The 15,712-nt window shown below is 42.8% G+C and overlaps 1 protein-coding gene across 1 annotated transcript in view; it reads left to right on the top strand.

The window, feature by feature from the left end:
* Nucleotides 1-15,712, top strand: part of SMC1B (structural maintenance of chromosomes 1B) — a 3,759,116-nt gene that overhangs the window by 677,085 nt on the left and 3,066,319 nt on the right. Inside the window, exon 4 of the mRNA XM_044087233.1 lies at nucleotides 9,349-9,552. Coding sequence (XP_043943168.1) covers nucleotides 9,349-9,552 — 204 coding nt within the window. The remainder of the gene's footprint in view (nucleotides 1-9,348; nucleotides 9,553-15,712) is intronic.

Here is a 15,712-nt window from a genome sequence, read left to right as displayed (position 1 = left end):
GAACAAACCCCTCACTACGCTAGAAAATTGGAATACATGCTGCACAAACTTGATGTACACAGACAGCTCAGATTTTATCTTGGCAGAACTAAAGATATTAGAAAATCAGATGAACTTTTTGTATTTTTCTCAGAAGCCAGAAAAGGCAATCCAGTGGCTAAAACAACCTATTCTAAATGGTTATCCGATTGTATATCCTCTGTTTATGAGAATGCGAGCATGCCATTAATACACAAACTTAAGGCTCATTCTACCAGAGCCGTCTCTACGTCTTCTGCTTTTCAAGCTAAATTGCCCCTTGACAATATTTGCGCTGCAGCCACTTGGTCTAAGCCTCATACCTTTATCACACATTACAGAGTATATAAGGCTTCAAGGGGACAGGTCTTCCTTTGGTTCCACAGTACTGAAGAACATACTTCCATGAGCCACCCAAGATTGAGGGTGCTAGGGACACTACCCATCAGTGAGAATAAACGGCGAGATTTAACAACTTCACATAAAGAAGTTATGTACTTAGCATAATGTTCCATGTGAGTTGTTTATCTCGTCTTTATTCTCACGTCCCTCCCTCCTTCCCCCTCCTGGCTGACTGTTGACTTAGAGGCTAGTACCATCCTGGTTATTCAGTATTTCTTCTTCCCCTTCGGGAAGTGTTCTTGTGTTCTTGGTAGAAATAAATAAAAGGGTATGTGTGTGTGTATGTGTATATATATATATATATATATATATATATATATATATATATATATATATATATATATATATATATATAATGTTACTCGCAGCAAACAAGATCTGAGGTAATTCCAGCAGTGCATTGTGGGATAAGGGGCTTGGTCTCGAGCTACTGGCAAATCTTGAGCTTTGCTATCGGCTGTGTCAGAGCTGAGGATCGGCTCTGAACCCATCAGTGAGAATAAAGGCGAGATAAACAACTCACATGGAACGTTATGGTAAGTACATAACTTCTTTTTCAAGTAGATTGTATAATGTTGGAATGTTTCAATGTAGTCGCTGTTCATATTGTAAATGGATGAAGGAGGGTGATAGATTAAAAATGTAATGGTAAAATGGTAAGAATAAGGGAAAAGATGGATTGTAATAGTAAGGGACTGATTTATGTGGCTCTCTGTCAATATTGTGACGCCTTCAATATCGGCAAGATGGAGAGAAAAGTCCATGAAAGAATATATGAGTATTTGTTCGAAATCAAGAAAGGTAAATTAACGAATGCACTATATAAACACATTTTGGAATATCCTGACCATTCATTTAAATTCACGGTGCTGGGAAGCCTAAGAATTTACCGGGGGGTGGGGGGTTAAAATGCTCTTGGAAGCAAGGGAGATTTATTGGCAGGTTCATTGGAATGCTTACAACTGGCCCAGTTCAAATGAACACGTGAACATAGCACCCTTGCTTAAATTCAGGGCATTAACATGCTAATTCCAACCTGCCTTTTTGTTTGAGAATTTAATATTAAGTTTATGCTTAATGTTTTATTAATTATTCTCAGTGCTATAGAGTTGATGTGTACATATGCCTTTTTCAATTTTTTCAATTGCTTTATGTATGCTTTATTTTATATCTTTACAGTATTTGAATATCGGGGAATTCATGTGGTGCCATCAGTAACTTTGGGGTGTGGTGGTTTCCTTGATCCAGATCGATTTGGAGTTACTATGTGTGTTTTTATGGATGATATAAAAGGGGATTGTATTTAATCAATTTGAAGTCTGAGGACGTTTTAACACAGTGTAAAACGAAAACACTTATTTTAAACTCTTTTTTAAGTTAGATGTAATAAATGGAGTGGTGTCGTTTCGGAGCTTGGATTCATTTTTTTGTCATATACTTAAATGCCAATTGGCTGTAATTGTGGTATATGAGCCAATCAGAAAATGCAGAGCGGAGCCACCACTGTTCAGTGCGGAGCAGTTAAGTAGCCTTGGACAATGTTCAGTGCAGATCATGCCACACAATTCAGAGCGCTTGGCGGGTAAGATTGCCAGTATCAAGACAAGTCATATCTGAATAGCTAGGTTATTGCATTGTGTTTTGCTGCAAGATCCACAGCAAACATTGCACAGATATATTGAATTGCACTCTGTTATATTGAAGGGACTTTTGCAGTACTCCCCTGTACCTTAGTCACCTCCACTATTGAGATCTTTGTAGACAGCTTTGGAAGTCGTTCCAGACATAATGATTTCAGCAGTAGTCCACACGAGTCACATAGATCTGTTCTGCAACTTTTTTGTTTTTGGCACTCTTTACACCAGTTGACTCTTGACTGTCAGCCTCCTCCTGGCCAGTTGTCTCATTAGTTCCCCATAATGAACAATGTTCTTCATCTCACATTGCTGCAGTCCTTACACTTGGGTAGTCCGCTGTCCTCGGTCGGCCCGAATATCAAAGTATAAGGCTGACGTCGGTCAAGGCGCATTTGACTGACATCAGGACGTCAGGGTACAAATGCGCATGACCGACGTCATATCCTCAGTCTTTTTTGCCGCATGGTCCGATGCAGAAGCAGCATTGCAAGTGCCGGTTGGCGTTCTGAGATTTTTCGATTTCGAAGTTTCAGACCGAGTTCAAAGTTGGCTAAGTACCCGTTGGGAATATTTTAGTTTTTCTTGCCTCAGTGATTTACGGATGTCAGAAAAAGTCAATAATTGCATTTCTTGTGGGAAACAGATACCGCATAGAAATTATCATACTTTGTGTATTCCTTGCTTAGGGCCTGAGCACGACGTTGTTGGCTGTCGCTCTTGTGCTAGATTTAATAAACGCACTATAAAGAGAAGGTTGGATTGTGCAAGGTTAGTCTTTGGGAAGCGGTGTAATTATAAAATGCCGTCGGATGCTCCGGCCCGCTTCTTCAAGAAGCGCAAGGACAAGGCAGTTAAGCCTAGGCTAGAAGAACCGTCTGTACCGGACGCCGGTTCTTTAGAGGTGTCGGTGGAGCCGGTGGCTCCACCGGAGGTTTCTTTGTGTTCCCAGGGTGAGACCTTATTATTGCAAGATGTGGCCTCTCAGGAGGCAAGTCAGGCTGAGGGGGCTTCTCAGGTTACTATACTCTCCTCCCTTCCTAGGGTGGCTAGGCCCTCTCCTTCTGTTTCAAAGGCTTCTCCCAGGGGCAGGCCAGGTTTGGCTTCAGTTGGTGTTACCCCTAGCTCTTCAGGTACTGTGCCCAAGAAGCATATGCTTAAAATGGCAGAAGATTTGATTACTTTAATTAGGGGTTCTATGCCCCCTCCTGATAAGAGGCCTAGGATGGAGTCTGAGCTGGGGGGTTTTGAGCAGGCTTCAGATGTTTCAGAGTCTTCGGCTGAAGACTTGCAGGAGTATTCTCCTTATTCTGATTCTGATGTGGATGATTCTACTCCTTCTGCTTCTCCTCCTGAGGATTTTTCTTTTTCAGAAACTCTTCATTCCATGAGGGAGCATTTTAACTGGGAAGGTCAGGACTTCTCTGATTCCAGGAAAAGGCTTAGGGAATTTTTGTTTTTACCCCAACATAGGCCTTTGGCTATACCTCCTGTTTTGGATGTAGTAGAAGATGTTTTTACAGAGGCTTCTCTTAATCCTGATTCTTTGCCTCCTGCTCCTGTTAAGCCGGATAGGTATTACAGGGTGCCTGAAGCTCATAAGTATCTTTTTAAGAGTCCTAGGGCTGACCCAGAAACTGTTAGTCAGGGGCCTAAAGGTGTTAAGGCTTCTGTTGTTAAGAATCCGGTTCCTGCAGACAAAGAGGCTAGGGCCTTGGATAGATGGGGACAGAAAGTTTATACTTCTTCCACTCTGGCTATGAGGGCTTTGAATTGCCAGTTTCACATGTTGAAATACCAGAATTATCTCCTTTCACAATTAAAGTCTAAGGTTGATGCTCTGGCGGTAGGTATTGATTGTAAAGAGTTGCAAGATTTAGTGCATGTTTCTGAACAGGTGGGTAAGCATTCTTTGCAATGTGGTTTTGATGCTGTACAGGCCTCGTCTAGGTGGCTGCCACTGGATCAGTTCTTCGCAGGCATGCCTGGCTACGGGATCAGAATTTGTCTGATCATGTTAAAACGAGGATTTTAGATGCTCCTTTACAATCTGACGTGTTGTTTGGTCCTCCTGTTGAGACAGTTTTAAAGAAAATGGAGGACAAGGCTAAGTCTATGCAGACTGTTAAAGATTTTTTGCAGGTCCAGCCTCCAAAGTTTAGTAGAAATTGGCCTACTAAGGGGTGGACATATCATTCTTATGATTCCCAGTCTAGGGGTAGATCTAGACGTGGTAGGGGTAGAGCTCAGGGCTCTTTCAGGCCTAGAACAGGGAGTTCTCCTGCACAGTCTTCAGGTGAGGGCAGGGGTCAGTCCTTTCGTAAACAGACCCAATGACCTACCTTTTCAGCTGCCAGAGCCTTCTCGTCTGGCAGCACCTTTGGGAGGAAGGTTGGCACTTTTCAAAGAAAATTGGAGTTTAATTACCCAAGACAGATGGGTATTGGATATCATACACCACGGCTACAGGTTTTATTTCCATACCTTGCCTCCTTTCAAAGGCATGCCAGACGTTCCTCCTCAACAAAGAATAGAAGCTCACAAGCAGGTTTCTCTGTTGCTCCAAATAGGGGCCATACAGCCGGTCCCTATGCCAGAAGTGGGCCTAGGATTTTATTCTCGCCTGTTCCTAGTACCAAAGAAGGGGAACACGTGGAGACCAATTTTGGATTTATCTATCCTCAACACTTATCTGGACATTCCCAAGTTCAAAATGTTGACGTTGCAGCAGCTTTTACCTCTGCTGGGCAAAGATCATTGGATGGTAACTTTGGATCTCAAGGAGGCTTACCTTCATGTTCCAATCAGACTAAGTTGCAGGAAGTATCTGCGTTTTCGAGCTGGGACTTCTCACTATCAGTTCTCTGCATTGCCCTTTGGCTTATCTACTGCGCCCAGAGTGTTCACGAAAGTTCTGGCTCCAGTGATAGCTTTCTTCAGGCTAAAAGGAATACAAATCTATCCTTATTTGGACGATTGCCTGATTCTGGCTCAAGGAAGGGAAGAGCTTCTTCATCATTTGGAATATGTGATAGCAGTGCTAAGATGCCTAGGGTATTCTGTGAACGAAATAAAGTCCAGTCTAGTACCCTCTCAGGACATGTGCTTTCTGGGTGTAAGACTGAATACAGCATCCCAGATGGCCTTTTTAACCCCGGACAAACAAAGGAGTCTATCCCTTTACTTCCATCAACTATCTCATCAGTCCGTGCTGACTGCAAGGACAGTCCTTCAAGCATTAGGGTTCATGGCATCTTGTATTCTGGTGCTTCCCAATGCCAAACTGCATATGAGGAAGCTACAATGGTATCTCAAAAATGTATGGACACAGCACTGCCAGGATCTGGACACTGTCATTCAAATAATACCTTGCATTCAAAAGGAATTTTTATGGTGGGCTCAGGAATGTCACCTAAACAAGGGACTCTCTGTGACCCGGCCAGAGGCGAGTCAGATTTTAACGACAGATGCCTCAGACAAAGCTTGGGAGCTCATCTAAATGGAAAGTGGATACAAAACAAGTGGCCTGTCAGACTACAACATCTACATATCAACATGAAGGAGATGTTAGCAGTCCAGTTTGCATTAATAGCTTTCAAGGAATTACTTCTTCCAGGGCAGGTGTTGATTCTAACAGACAACACAACTGTCATGTGGTACATTAACAAGCAAGGGGGAACATTCTTATCCTCTATGCAGGCAAGTAATGATTTTGTGGGAGACTGCTCTCAGTTTACAGCTCAATCTTCAGGCAAGGTTTCTGCCAGGAGCACAGAACTCCTTAGCAGATGTGTTGAGCAGACGGATTATGGATCCCCACGAGTGGAAATTGGATCCTCATGTATTTCAGAAATTGACAGTGTCATGGGGAACTCCAGACATAGATCTGTTCGCTTCTCCACTGAACCATCAGCTGCCAAAGTTTTGCACAAAAGGTTTCATCCCACAGCTTGGAGAGTGGATGCTCTTTCTTTCAATTGGAACAATCTTCATGTGTATGCCTTTCCTCCTCTGCCTCTCCTCCCAAAGGTACTTCTAAAGGTCAGACAGGACAAGCCAAGGATGATTTTAATAGCTCCAGATTGGCCTCGACAGCACTGGTACCCATTATTGAGGAGTCTGGTACGGAAGCCTCCATGGCCTTTGCCTTCGATTCCACACCTGTTGTCACAGGAGGACAGCCATTTGCTGAATGTCAAGCTTCACTCTCTTCACCTAACAGCCTGGCATATTCTGTTTTGAACCATAGAGGGTCTCAACTTCCATAACAAGTTTTGAATGTGATTTTGGAAGCTAGAAGGCCTAGTACAAGGAAAGTGTACGCAGATAAATGGAAGAGATTTTTATTTTGGAGTGCAGCAAAAGATTTTGATGTTTCTGAGCCTAATTTGAGTGTGGCTCTTCAATATCTAACTGAGTTATTGGACAAAGGTTTGTCTTTCTCTTCTATTAAGGTTCATGCTGCAGCAATTTCGGCTCACTATGATTGTGACCCACCATTGTTTTCTCATCCTTTGTTCAAGCAATTTCTTAGAGGGGCAAAGAATATAAGACCCCACGAAGGGCTCCTACTCCTGCTTGGGATCTCAATTTTGTGTTGGAGAAACTCACTCTACAACCTTTTGAGCCTGCAGCTACTTCTGAGTTGAAATATTTATCATGGAAGACTGCATTTTTGTTGGCAATTACCTCTGCAAGAAGGGTTTCTGAATTGCAGGCCCTTATGGCGGTTGAGCCTTTCTTGATTTTCCATAAGGATAGGGTATCATTACGTACTAATCCTTCCTTTATGCCTAAGGTGGTTTCTAGTGTGGCTTTAAACCAAACTATTCATTTGCCTACTTTTTATGCAAATCCACAAAATAAAGGGGAAAAGATTTTGCACACTTTAGATGTACACAGGCAGTTGCGTTATTATTTGGACAGAACTAAAGGGTTCAGGCAGTCTCAGCAGTTGTTTGTTTCTTTTGCTTTGAGTTCTCAGGGCAAGCCTGTGTCAAAACAAACTATTTCTAAGTGGATTGGGTTTTGCATTGCTTTCTGTTATTCCCATCATGGCAAAGAAGTTCCAGCTGGGATTAGGCCTCATTCCACTAGGGCTATTGCCACTTCAACAGCTTTTTTGAGGGGAGTGGCAACCAAGGATATTTTGGAGGCAGCTACTTGGAGTTCAGTGCATACTTTCTCTAGGCATTATCACCTGCCACTTTACTCTAAATCCAGGGCTGGTTTTGCCACTGCTGTTTTGCAGGGCATTTTGGCAGCTCCTGCTTCCTTGTAGTTAGCCATCCTCCCTTACCTCTGCTTTGGGATTCTACCCAAGTGTAAGGACTGCAGCAATGTGAGATGAAGAACATAGTACAGTTTTGTACCTACCATAAATGTAGATGTTCGAAGATCCACATTGCTGCAGTCCAATTACCCTCCCTCCTTCCCTCTGCAGTTAGAGGTGGTTGTGTGGGTTGGGTTGTACATATTGTGTATATTGTATATATTGTACATATAGTTAGTGCAAGGGTGGTTGGTTGGTTGTTTGCTGTCTTTTGGTTTTGACCTTTATTTTTAGGGTCTTCTGACATCTGGGGCAAGAAAAGACTGAGGATATGACGTCGGTCATGCGCATTTGTACCCTGACGTCCTGATGTCAGTCAAATGCGCCTTGACCGACGTCAGCCTTATACTTTGATATTCGGGCCGACCGAGGACAGCGGACTACCCAAGTGTAAGGACTGCAGCAATGTGGATCTTCGAACATCTACATTTATGGTAGGTACAAAACTGTACTTTCACCTGAAGGGGCTGTCATTTGGACAGTCATTTGGGTGTGCTTCCTTATGTTCCCTGCAGATACCCATATTATATAGCTGAAAAAGGATGTACAGTGGGTCATCTGTGCTTGTTGGCCCTTGAGGGACGTTGCCAGCATGCAGTCCTACTTCCACCCATTATGCATGGGAGGTGGCTTTCTTAGCTGCACTTCCTACATGCTATATGGACCATTCAGTACCCCTGTTCCAAAAAAGGTGAGTGGACCATGCCCCTTCATTTCAGTCCTCCTCCCCTTGCCTGGCTCCCTCAGTGCTAGGGCCGCTAATTGAACCCAGTTGTCTGGGTCACAGTAAGAGCTTCATCTTTCTGCACAGTTTTGTAGGTAACTTAGTGTAATAGTAGCTGCTAGAGTAAAATTGGTTTTACAGTTCGTTTTCCTAACACCATCTGCTGTATCTTAATGGGGACTTCCCTCCAACTCCTATTTCATTATAAACCATATAAGGATGTGTTTCTCCCTTTTAATCATGCTGCCTAGAGTGTACTGCATTCCTTTGTTATTCCAGACTGACACTAAAAGGGCAGGTTATTAGGAATTACTGCTAAGGAGGGACTCCTTGCTTCCAACCTCTTGTTGGGAGGGAGAAAGAAAGAAATATGGCACATGCAGATGCACCCTTTATACAAGGAACATCTTAGAGGTTTGCATCTGCCCCAGCTGGAGAGAGGGAGGAAGGGTGCATAATTCCGAGAGTCAGGCTTGATGTTGGATTTTGCCTGTTCCAGAGGTTACAAATGTGATGACTGCAAGAGTGACCTTGATAATGTGCCGTTATGATAAGTTACTTATACAGCTGAGCCCATCTGTTTGACGTAGAGGTGATAAAGCCCTGACTGCAACTCTAGTAACCTAATTTTGCTTAGTGGCTCTGGTCCTGGAAGAGCTGGATAGTAGAGGGTAGATGGAAATGGTGTACTATAGCTCATCCATCCTGAAGGGAGGAGTTTGGTGTCCCAAACATCTTGTTTGCTTCCATGCAGGTGATGGTCCTGGTCTTAGGATCAGGGGATGTTAGTTTGGAAAACAATGTGAGGCTTGTATGGGAGTGCACACACAAGGAGAGGTGCTCAGATTAACAAAGTTAGGACTATAACAGAAAGTATTCCAGATGGCTGCATTTGCAATGGCTGCACCATGGGTTGCTCTCACCTAGGAGACAGGCGAACATATGGGCAATGGTAGTGGCTTGGTGGTTACAGGCATGGGAGGTGCACAAAAACGATCTAGGGAAAAAGCTACCTACACAGTTGTATTTTTTATTTCATTTCACATAACTTATAATTGGTTTGGGGACTTTACTGCTATTTCTTGTTTTCCTTTGGGAATAGACGTAAATGGGATTGTTTACAACAGTATATCGTCGTAAAAACAATATTGCCTTATAGAATTTCTAACTTTCTAAAGAGCTAAAATAGACTGTACCAGCCTGGTTAAATTTTAGTAATACTGTTCTTTGTGTCATAGGGTGCAGTTGAATCAATTGCAGTGAAAAAACCCAAAGAGAGGACCCAGCTTTTTGAACAAATTAGCAACTCTTCAGAGCTTGCCGATGAATATGAAAGGAAAAAGAATTTAATGCAGAAAGCAGAAGAAGATGCACATTTCACTTTCACTAAAAAGAAAAATCTAGCAGCAGAACGCAAGCAAGCAAAGCAGGAGAAAGAAGAGGTAATGCACTAAAGCCGTTAGGAGGATTGTTGCAGCTTGTGTAGAAAATCATTGCCTTAACATTGTTTGCAAGTTTAAGTGCTATGCGTTATAATATTGATTAGTTCATGGTAGTAGTATTTGCCCTATTGCAGAGTACTAAAGAAATGGTTGGCCCTTATTTAATCTTTCGTCTGATTTTATCCATGTTAAATGATTAAGGTGGTTTACCATTCCATGTTAAATGATTAAGGTGGTTTACCATTGCTAAGAAGAGGCGGTGGTGGTGCAGTGGTTAGCGCTGTCGCCTCACAGCAAGAGCTTCTCTGGTTCAATTTTCAGCTGGAGCACCTTCTGTGTGGAGTCTGCATGTCCTCCCTGCAGTCGAGTGATGTTTAAAGACATGTAGGTAAGTGCATGCGTGAATGGATGTGCCTTCGTTTAAGGTTGGGCATCAGGCTGGCATCTCGGGACCGTATAAATCTACTGCCAGTCATTAGCGGACCGGCGTTCCACTGTGGCGACCCCTAACTGGGAAAAGCTAAAAGACATTACTTTTTACTTTTTACCATTGCTAAGAATTTTATAAGATTTAGTTAAATTGAAACATCATATTTTGTTTCATAAGCCTGAAGTACATTTATAATAATCTTGAACCATGAGATCTTTTTATGACTTCCCTGTTGAAATGTTGACACTCATAATGCTGATTGTAGATGCACAAAAAAAAAAAAAAGAAAATCCAGGAAAAGAAGTAATTCTGAACATCACTCTTCTTCTTTGAAATTGTTTTTTTTGGGGAGAGGGCAACCCCCCCTGCATCCCAAGCTTGTATTTTGCAACTTTGAGATTGCCTGCCAGTCCATGGAGAAAAGGGAATATTCAGAGAAATTACCATCTTGGAATTGGTATATGAAAACCCACTTTTTTCAGCCATTTAGTCTCCATATTTCAACCCTGGCTAAAATGGATCCTGACATTTCATATGGTTATTATCTTTGAAAAATTATGTAGTAACTACACAAAAATTCAAGGTGTAACTAAAAAACCTTTGCTTCTATTTCATTGTTCTTTATTTACTATTCATGAAATAAGATTTGATGCTCATCATGATTATCATTGGGCAGACTTTTAATATGAAGTAGATGAGCCAGAGACGGACATTTAGTCATCCAACTAGATCTTTCTCAGCAGACAAACTTCTTTACAGATACCTGGCTTCTGAATTATGCTGTGAATATTTGAAACAGCTTTGCTGAGCAGAGAAAATAGGCATACAGTCATCTTAATTCTTTTTGCCAGTGAAGAAAATAGTTGATTGTCTCATTCTGAGTATTGCATAAGTAATTTCTGCAGACAAGATCCTAAAACAATCTGAAATGTGTATCCTTTTTTCAGTTTACAGTATTTTGCTGATGCTGAAATTATTTTTGTAAGTTGTGCCATTTTATGCAGATTTTTCTTATGATATGCCCAGAGAGAAGTTTAGCGTCAAATGGTCCTGCAGACGTTGGGTTCTCTTTTGTTGTTCAGGATGAGCATACATATTTGTGATGCCCGCTGATAGTCTTGGGTACTTTAAAGCAGATGTCTTCTCCACTTTCTTAGAGAAACTACTTACGGAGTGTGCTATAAATACTAATACTTACTAACAAAATAAGACTTGGTGAAATGAGTAATAAGTAACTATCACTGCTAAAGTTCTATAAAACAAAACAGTACACTCATAATCTATATAACTAGTATAGTATGGATACAAGTCCTGTAAACTTCTACTTTAGCTGCATCTCCCTGGCTCTGCACCTGTCCATTTCTCTGGAATACAGTTGAGGCTCCTTTTTCAATTCCCATTCTTGTAGTCCATTCCCCGTGTCCAAAACCCTTTCCATAAGGTAGTACTTTTGCAGAGCCAGGCAGTAGTAAAATGCTATGACTGCCACCAGTCTGGCAGTTTAGCTCAGAGGATCAAAGCTTTGAGCTGCTTACTAGCTTCATCATATACTTTTGGGTTCCTTCATTTTCCATTTGACAATTGGCAGTTGTACACATTGCTTCATATTCTCCCTTGAAAAGAGTTAATTGTACATGGTGGATTACTTGTCTAATAAAAAAAAAAATAGATAAATCACTTCTCTTACCCATCCTTTCCTTCATGCGTCCTCTTCATAGGTCCCCATTGTGATCTTGTACACAAAAACTATGACCATCCTATCTCGATCTGTAATAAGTGCTTCAGCTGCTGCAGTTTCTGGCCATATAATTTCTCCTCTGTCCCACACAACCTCCAAGTAGATATCCTGTGGACTTCTTCAAGCATTTTAATCACAGTCCTATTACATGACTTCCACAACTGCACAACTTAATAAATGTATAGCTTAACCATTTTTTTTTTTAGTTATAGCATTACCTCTTTGCTTCAGGGGACTCTGTCCATGATTGTTTGCACTAGAATTGTGCTTGCTACTACTACCACACTGTTACTGTACTCTTGGTGTTCTAGACCAGGTGTAATGAGTAACCCATATAATTTCTTGCTTTGTTGCCATGTTCCACTGCATCAGGCCACACTGCACCCTGTTGAACTGTTACTTTTTTGTCAGCTTGGTCTGCTTTTCCTGATTTTTCCATCTGACTTGCCTCTTTTTTTTGCTGCTGCTGGTGGACTTGTTTGTATTTCATTGTAAGAGAAGGTGATCCTTCTCTGTTTTCCCTCAGATTTGTCTGAAACAAATGCACTGAAGAGTAGTGGACCCAGGAATGACCACTGTGTTACACCATCACCAGCAACTGTTCATATTACTAATGTTATTCCTGTTTCCACAGCTGTTTGAGGTCTACCCTTCAGACATGGAACCTTTTGTATCCTAGATCTTGTCCACAACCCCAAATCTCCAGCCTTTTCAGTAGGATGCCTGTGGGGGGGACAGAGTTATCGGCCTTTGATTAGTCTAGGCTGACCATACCCACCAGTAATTACTTGCCATATTTTCTTGTTCACAGTTATAAAATTGGATCAATTCTGACTGCTGCTTTTGTCCAAGAACCCATGTTGTTTGCTGTCCTGGAAGACTGATGTTCTCTAGGAGGTCCTTCAGAATTCTATCTCCTTCAGAATTTTATCAACTGCATCATTGCTACTACTTTTAGGACTAACAGTAATGTAGATCCACAAGTTTTATTTCTCCCCCACTTTGTAGAGGCATTTCATGCTTCCAATATTCCAGTTCTCATGTTCTGCACTGATGCACTTTCCAGATTCCTGAGGATGCTGGGAGGCATTCCATCTGATCTCTGTGGCTTAGCTTTTTTTGGGCAGACAAATGTACTCTGTAATGTCAGTTTTGCAGTACTACTGATTTTAAATGGGAATCAGCCACAGATTGACATTTGCCTGAACAGCAAATGTCTCAGGATTATGCTTACTCAAGGAAGCAGGATGTCATCCCTTCCACGTGGGGATGTAGACCTGTGTCCTGGATAAAACAGAGTTAGCTGTGCCATCCTAATATCCTGTATTGCCGCAGGCCTGTGCAGTTCTCTTAATGCAAGTTCACATTTGCTCATTCTCATCTGGCTGCTACAGAAGTCGTGTTAATGATCTTTAAAAGTAAGCGCCTTTTTGGAGAATCTACTTATCGGATGTCAGTCTTCGTTCATTCTTGACGAATGTGACTCTGTTCTGATCCTCAGAATCGTCCTGTCCATTATACAGATCATGCCAGCCAAAAGATGTCGAGCTAAGAGACTACCCACAATGCCCCTGTCTCCATTATCTCCAGGTTTCGTTTACTGCTCTGTCAGCAAGAAGTGTCAGCCGTTGCTGTCAGCTAAGTCTTTAAAAATGTCTTTATTCTGCAAATTCCTTGTATTTTTACTATCTGCACCTTTATATGTATTTACCTTTATCATTGTACTCTATGATTTTTGTGTGTGTTTGAATTCTCTACCTCGTACCTCTGGTAATTTTTGTTACCATTGTTGGTAACCCCTCTCCCACCTTCTTACGTTTTGTGATAATTTTTTAGTACCATCATTGGTGATTCCTTTCTTCTCTAGTACCCTTGGGTATTTTCTCCACTACCATCATTGGTAGACCTCCTCCTATCGTGTGTGTGTGTGTGTGTGTGTGTGTGTGTGTGTGTGTGTGTGTGTGTGTGTGTGTGTGTGTGTGTGTGTGTGTTTTTTGGGTGTATTGAAGTTGTTTCCTTACTGTTTGTCACAGTGGTGGAAAAACCAAAAGGCGCTTCAAGATTCAAACAATGCATTGACTGTGGAAGAAAGATACCCATTTCTGTTGGGCATCTTTTGTGTGTTTATTGCCTGGGGGAGGGGTCCACATCTCGACCAAGACTGCAACATCTTCTAGGCCTTTAGTAATCGGGCCTTGGTCAAGTGTCGGAATAAGCTCATTTTGAAGGGTTGTTGAAAACTAGTTTTAGTGAAGCCGTTGTCCAAGTCTGACTCCCCTCCTAAGTCAAATCCTATCAAAAAGAAGAGCCACTCGGTACCTGTGTCGCTTATGGCACCGGTGGCTCAAAACAAAAAAATACGGTTCCAGCTGCCTTCACGGAACTGAAAGCAAAGGTACCGAAGTTACAGCTTCAAGAATCCTCGGCACCAGCTACTGCTATTATGGTGCCTTCGACACCAGCATCGGCGCAGGCCATCTTTAGTTTCCGGCTCAATGCTGACTTCTCTGGCAACTCAGCAGGCTCTACCCAACCCCTCGGTGCCGAAACCAGATCCGAATCTTCTTCCCAGGATGAGATATTTACCTTCCATAGACCCCTTTGTCGGCTAGTTGCCCAGTCCCTTTATGGAACGACACGAGTCCCCTACAGGTTTTTCAGTTTGATCCACCAGGAGTTTCTCCAAGGTAGACATCGTGAGATTGGTGGATCAGCTGTTGGTGGCCAGAGGTATCCCTGCCTCTTCTGAAGCCCCTCTCCCTTCTGGAGTTGGGGTATCTTCTCCAGGGACTTCTACTGTTTCCTCCTCTGACTTAGACTGGAGCTTTGGAGCCCAGCACTTTGACCCCACCCCCCGGTACCAGCTGCCTCGGTGCCTAACGGCATCCCATCCTGTGCACTGAATGTGGCTCTGACTTCTTCAGTTCCCTCCTTGGAAATGACAGATTCCCGGGGCCGAGACTTGTCTGCTGATTCTGAGAGTCTTGGATTGGCTCCTGATTTTTATCTGGAGCTGGCCTTGGCTCTTGGGACTTTGTTGATTGCAGGTCCTTCCCGGCTCCTGCCTCGGAGGGCTGACTCTGAGTGGGGTTTGACTTCGGTTCTGAGGTGGTCTTTCTCAGTCCTGGGCTTCCACGTCTCTTCCTGGGGGGCCTGCCTTCTAGGTTATGGAGAGAGAGCTTTAGCCTCTGCAAGCTCTCAGCTGTTTCCTCCTGAATTGGAGTGTCCTTTTACCATGTCTTCTGGTCCAGAGCTGACAGCAATCCCCACAACAAGACAGTGAGCACCAAGGCTTCAAGTTACCCCTCTTCTTGGGAGTCTTCCTCAGAGATCCTCACTAAGGGACCTCTCCCACATAAGAAGACATGCAAGAGGAAGCACCTAGATTCCCCAAAAGAATCTGTCACTAATGACATTGATTTTGATGAAGGGGAAGGTTCCTCCAATCACCCCCTGAAGATGTCTCATTTGGAGACATCCTAGAGATCTTCAGGTAGAGGGGTAACTGAAAACCCCAAGATCAAACCTCAGAGGAATCCGTGTACTTGCAAGTATTTAGTGCTCAACTATCTACTTCCTGGGTTACCCTATCTGCTGCTGATTTTATTAAGCTAATCGAGCAGCAGTTTTGGAAGGCCCCTGATTCCATGGAGCCTATTTCCCGGAGACCAGACAAAATTCTTTCTCCGTTGGAAGTCCACCAATATTGGGCCAAGGGTTCAGCAGTAGATGCAATGGTAGTGGTGGCTGCCACCAAGAAGGAACTTGCTGATGAGAGTCCTGCTGTGCATCCTCCTAACCAGGAGTCTAGGATGATGGACAGATTTGGAAAGCTGGTCTATGCTTCATCGACCTTTGCACTCGGGTCTTTGAACTTTATAGTACATTTTACTAGACTCCAGAGCGGTCTGATTAAGGCGTTATCAGAGACTCTCTCTGGAGCTGTGTCTAATGAGGTGCAAGATAAGGGTATATCTCAGCTAGCCACCCTG

The sequence above is a fragment of the Protopterus annectens genome, chromosome 11.part0 (genome assembly GCF_019279795.1).
Source record: "Protopterus annectens isolate FY-2018-M chromosome 11.part0, PAN1.0, whole genome shotgun sequence".
Lineage (NCBI taxonomy): Eukaryota > Metazoa > Chordata > Ceratodontiformes > Protopteridae > Protopterus > Protopterus annectens.
This window is presented reverse-complemented; position numbering and strand designations above follow the sequence as displayed.